Genomic DNA, 6,000 nt, shown 5'->3' on the forward strand with positions numbered 1-6,000 from the left:
CATTTTTTTTCTTTTTTTTTTTTTTCAGTTTTCCTTCACGCACGCGTTCTTTTCTATTTCTCTCTTTTCGTTTTCGTTTCTATACGGTTCCTCCTTGTCCGATCGTTTCGCGAATGTACGTTCGCCTAATACCAAAGGGTCCCTCGGACGATCACAGAAAACGATCGATAGACATACGTATATTGCCAATATCTCAAGGTTCTCGATATTATCGTACGTGTAAAGAGACCATCGGAAAAACTACTTCCTTATGCATTTCTACACTTTCTTATTCTTATTATTTTTCTTCTTATGTTCACGCATGTCGGCAACAGGACGACTAAGAGAAAGTTCCGTTTCGATCGACGAGGGAAGCAGCTTTTCGACCAGTTCACTCGAAATACACGATTTCGGTTAGCCGCGATACGCAGCTCGAGAAGCGTTATATCTTCAACACTGGTCAGTCTCCTTTCGGTCTTGACGGAGTAAAGTGCATATCGTTTCTCATTTCCGAATGCAAAAAAATTCGAAAGAGATTGGAAAACAGATTCGTAGCTACTAACAAACCATTCAAAAGCGGATTAAAAGTACGGAAGAAGTAAATTTATATTTATCTGAAGTTTTCGATAAAAAAGACGAACATTTCTATTAAAAGAAAAAAAAGTTGCTAGAAAGATGGCAGAAGGTCATTGATTAGATAGAAATCGACGGTACATCCGTTCTTTTCAAAAAAAAAAAAAAAAAAAAAACAAAAACGCGAACCCATTACGATCGATCTGGTGCGACGATTTACACGTACAATAACGTTAAAAAGCCTGAAATATCGACGATATCCGTTCACGTATCGATGATCTGAGGGTTCATCGGCTCTAACCGAGCCGAATCGAGAAATGCGTGTTCAAGTTGCTTCGAAATATCGCACAAATAATCGAGGTAACACGAGAGGGACACGGTATAAACAGACTCTGCATGTAAAATTCGTGAAAGCTGCACGTGGTCGGCGATGCAAGTCAACGTCGCCGAGATTTTACCAATTATCCGTGTGATCGCGCGTTTGCCTGTAACGTATAACTAAGCTAATGCTACTATATCCAGACGCTTGTTACGTTTGTCTTATAGCTGTAATATGCTGTAATATGCTGTAATATGCTGTAATATGCGCAAAGTTAGGAAGCAAAAATACGTATTGGCGAGAGAAGAAAAAAGTAAGCAACGACGCATTGATAAAAATATTGGTAAGTGAGTGAGTGAATGAGTAGGTAAGTAGATGCGACGGTGAGATGCTAGCGTGTGAGATGTGTTATACCGATCGAGTTACGTTGACGACGAATAAATGAGATGTAAGTAGCACCGTGAAGCTATACTTATCTTGTCACGTGTGTGTGCGTGTGCGTGTGTGTGTGTGTGTGTCTGTGTCGCTTATATCAGACCGATAGCTACAACTAGCTAGATAGCCGATTTATCCGTTTTTTTTTTCTCTTAGTACATAGTACTCGCGAATAAGTACATATACACGTACTTATAGCTCGTCCAAGCTTTGCAGCTATGTACGTTGAAATTTCCTCGAGTACGAGAGATTTTATGCGATATAGTTGTAAATGATTTGGCGACCAAGTTAAAAACAACTCGGTCGCGATCGTGGTCAAAGCTTCGTGAAAGAAGAGTGTATCGATCGGATCGAATGACACGTAATGCTGGTAGAAGCGACGAAAACGTCGAGATGAGAACGTAAAGCATGGCGAAGCGCGTATTTCGCATTAGTTCTTACCCTTGGGAGGACTCGCTACAAACAGACGAATCTTTTCTGTAGGGACGATCAGCCTCGCTCTCGGACATGCGCATATCCTCGGAGCCGCTCGGACTTCTGTTTCTAGTCGTGTGACGCTCCAGCTGCTTGATTAGATCTTCCAAAGTGCGTATGCGAATTATACCGCAAGTCGGCATATGCTCCTCGTACTCCTCGTCCGTTTGGTTGTCGATATGCTTTACGATGTCTTTGCGATACGAATCCGTGGGATAGCAATCTTGCAGAGGTTCCGTTAGCATTTCCGTAAGCGGTTCCGTCAGAGCTTCGTCGTCCATCGGATTTCCGCCAGTCGATGTCGTTCCCGATGTTTCTCGTTGATTCGCCGCCATTCTCAGTGCCTCGATAATGTGCTCGTGATAACCGTTCAGTTGATCCAACGTACGCTCCACGTTAGCTACCGCTCCTCCTCCCACACCTGCTCGATTTTCGTCCTTTTCGTTAATTTTTACCCTTTGTACGTATCTTACGTGTATTTGCAACACGACGTACGCAAACGGTCGATGCAACCAGCTGTATCAGTTTGCGCGCTCGGTACAGCATTTTCGTTTTCGTGCAATCGTTGGCATTTTCAGTTAGCTTTCCGAAGCATTGGAAACGCTGTATTAGAAATTTCATCGGTTCGAGCTCGTTGCATCTGCCCTTTACGTTCCGGCTATTGGTTTACTCGGTTGCACGACTATCGATCATCGCAATACCGTAACTACCGTGTTTCTTTAAAATTCCCTTGCCACGAAACTGTGGAAGATTGTTCTGCTGTAGATCGATGAACGAGACAACTTCGTCCGCTCCCGTATCTCCCTCCTCCTCGCTTATACCGGGCTTCCTCACCTGCGATTTATGCTCCCTGAAAATGTCGACGTGAAAGAACATTTGATCTCGTTGTATCTACTCGATGAATCCGATTCGAGCTAATCGGAGAAGACGAAACGTTCATAGGTTCGGTGTATTTCAATACGTATGTTTACACTTATTACACTCATTATATTCCTTCGTTATCGAAATCGGCGATGAGAAATCGGAATTTCGTTATCGCACACCTTTGAACGTCGAGTCTTCGATTCGACGTGACCGTTTTTGCCTCGCAGAAACCACCCATTTGGTCGCACTCGCGAAAGGCTCTCTTTAAACCGGTGCAGTCTCGTAGTTAGGGTCACGTTCGTGTTTGTGCCTCACTTTTAATCGAGCTATCGATTAAAACGTGACACGAACGCGAACACGACATCGTGTCTTTTCCTTTGACTCTGGTTAAACGCGGAGAATTTTGACAAAATGTACACGCGTATCTTTTCCTTTTTCGTCCGAAATGAATCTGCTTGCCCTTTGTCGATAGTTTATTTTATCGAAGGCTCATCGAATCCAGGCATGCTTGAAGCGAACGGTACATTGGAAAATTCTACGTTTGATCCTTTGCTCGCAAAACACGTGACAAAAGTATGTATTTCGTCCTTCTTTTTTTTCTATATTTTTTTCTTTTTTTTCTTTTTTTTTCTTTTTTTTTCTTTTGTATTTCCAAACGATTACACAGCTGCGGTCGGGGCGTTCTACGTTAAACTATGCGAATGCTAAAAAGTAACGACCGAAGCATGCTCGGTGTATCAAGTAGGTACATGTTCTGTGATCTGTAATTGCAAGGAATTAGTCGTTCTAACGAACTAGTAACGAAAGTCGATGATTGTGCGGCGCATTCGAAAGGAAATTGCATGCAGTGCAAAGATGAGAAGACATGGCGTGTAATATTCTGTGCATGCACTTTACTCTTTTCTACTCGAATCGACCACAACGTGCGTGTCGAGAGATACGATAGAGCAGACGATGAATTAGGCTTGCTGAAATCAGAAGCGTGTCACACGCGTGAGAATTAATATGCAATCGCGTTACAACTAGATTTCCCACTCTTTCCAACGAAATATCATAATACCGTACAGTACCAGCTACCGTGAAAAATATAACGGAACGGAAAGTATTTCAAGAACGTTGCGAAAAGTCAAGTGGTCTTTGTATACGAGTTCCTACGTTGGTTGGACAGATGAGCGAACGAATTACCAGCTTAATCTACTTAAAATCGTTGGTAGAAAGAAATCGAAAGATGCCCACCTTGAACGTTGTAGAAAATCTGGGCCAAATGCATCGTGCCGTTATGCGATATCAAAACATCTTTTTTCAACCGAAAATCTAAAGGTAAACGGAAAGAACAAAATACACCCGACAAACGAAAAGACAGTCCCTTCATCGTCTCTTTGTGTTTGCTTTTCCAATAATTGTACAAAACGTATCGCTACTACTGCATTCCTAATCAGTGCTGTTAAACAATGTCACGTTCACAAATCCATCTTACGTATCGTGTACTATCACAGTGTATCTCTGCACGCATGTACAGTGTACAGTGGCTCGCGAAAACATTCGTACACTTTTTTCCGGATATATATTACGTGTGTTATACGAAACGTTAAAAAATCTCATTACCACACTATTATGGCTACTATCCAGATCCAACTACTACCCAACTATCGTAATTATCGTAATCGGATAAATTTCGAACGGCTCTGAAAACCTATAGAGAAGTCGCGGCGAGACATTCGATACAAATATACAGACTAGTCCAAACGAAGCGTTACGACCAGTTTTCTCAGAAACTAATACGAAATTTAGTTTTTTTAATTTTAATTCGATGGCAACACGCAGCAGGGGAGAAAAAGGGGCATAACTATGTACTATGTATATAAAAGAAAAAAAAAAAAAAACAAAATAGTTGGAGTAAATGCGATTCAGTCTTAAGTGTAAGAGATATCTGAATGGTAAAAAATTAGTACCATCTTCCATTTATAAAGATCTTCCATTTTTACTCGCCATTTAGCTCGCCTTGCAAAGATGTATTAGACTTGCTGCACCGCTTAGTTATACAGATATCTTTGTTAGATTCTGAGAAACAGCTTGTAACACCACGTTTCAACCACCGTGTATATTTCCTAGAGATTAGAAAATTATTTAAATAGGCAATCATCCGTGATACTAATAAGTAATACTAAAAAAGAAAAAAAAAATAATTAAGACCTAATAGGTCTCGGTGTCGAGCGGGACCGTCTTTAACATTTCAATTGATCCAATAATAAGCGATTGCTTACACTGCAATATATACGGTATATCTTGCAACATTTACATACATACATATGTACGTATATCGTGGCTGTAATTCTTAACTGTTCTCTCTCTCTCTCTCTCTCTCTCTCTCTCTCTCTCCGTCTCTCTATACTAGTTGGAAAACCAAGGAAATTGTAATTCAAAGTTTACAAAGTCTAATTAAATTATCGTGCCGAGTTAGGACTTGAAAGAATATTCGTTGTTTTCTAAGTAGAATTATCTTCTTATACCAATCAGACGCGTGTGGATCGGTTAATTACTAGGAGTTGACGGAAACATGGCAGCTGCGTCTCGTTACAGTGCCAATAAAATTTCGATACGTTTTATATAATACAATGCGCACGGTATTAATTTAACAGTTTTCTATGGTACGTGTACGAATACTTTTTCGAGCCACTGTCTATCTCTGTGTACACAGGTATGCACGTGTATGGGTGTGCGTATGACGTAGATGTTTGTATGTAGTTGTGTTTGCCTCTGCACGCGAAAGATATTCAGCTGAACGAGCTCGACGCAAGTTGACGCTCGTGAGCGATATCTTTATCCGTGCGGATGTAGCAACGTTTGCGACTCATTCCGCGAGCCGAGCATCTCTGCTCGCTTCGATAAGGTAAAACGAGTCAGGCCAGCGAAGCAAAAGTTTCCAAGATCGCAGACTTTGTGGTCGCATTCGTATTTGAGCGGGCGCCCTTTGAATTCTTTCTAGAAGCTGGCCTGTCACGTTTTCGACGACTAGCGTGTTCCAGTCTTGAGATCATCGATCAACTATATGGTGACATAACGGCGAGACACATGAGACTTACTTGACTCTTGGCCCGTCTGCGGTGGCGACGCTATTCGGGGGTCGAAACACCACGCGCTGGGTCTCGCCGCGGCTAGAAATATACTAATATAGGCATGCCGCGGGTATTTCACCACGAATTTAACCCCTTGCGGTCGGATTCGTCACGATTTTGCCAACAAACGAGCAATCGAAAAACTATTCTTTTCCTATCGTCGATTTCTAGAAGCAGACAGGGAGGGAAAGGGGCAAGGTGGGAGGGAGGGAGGGAGGGAGGTAGAGGTAGAGGTAGAGA

General features: G+C 41.9%; 1 protein-coding gene across 21 annotated transcripts in view; it reads right to left on the bottom strand.

Moving 5' to 3' along the window:
• LOC117215611 (disintegrin and metalloproteinase domain-containing protein 11) overlaps positions 1 to 6,000 on the bottom strand; it is a 72,980-nt gene that overhangs the window by 3,985 nt on the left and 62,995 nt on the right. For 17 of the 21 annotated variants that reach the window (XM_033461978.1, XM_033461981.1, XM_033461977.1 and 14 more), the window contains 3 exons: positions 5,728 to 5,799; positions 2,482 to 2,630; positions 1,748 to 2,201 (listed from right to left, as the gene is read on the bottom strand). In XM_033461978.1, coding sequence (XP_033317869.1) covers positions 1,748 to 2,201; positions 2,482 to 2,630; positions 5,728 to 5,799 — 675 coding nt within the window. The remainder of the gene's footprint in view (positions 1 to 1,747; positions 2,202 to 2,481; positions 2,631 to 5,727; positions 5,800 to 6,000) is intronic. The other 4 variants (XM_033461986.1, XM_033461983.1, XM_033461982.1 and 1 more) reach the window with 2 other exon arrangements.

The sequence above is a fragment of the Bombus bifarius genome, unplaced genomic scaffold (assembly GCF_011952205.1).
Source record: "Bombus bifarius isolate JDL3187 unplaced genomic scaffold, Bbif_JDL3187 scf7180000009755, whole genome shotgun sequence".
Classification (NCBI taxonomy): Eukaryota; Metazoa; Arthropoda; class Insecta; order Hymenoptera; family Apidae; genus Bombus; species Bombus bifarius.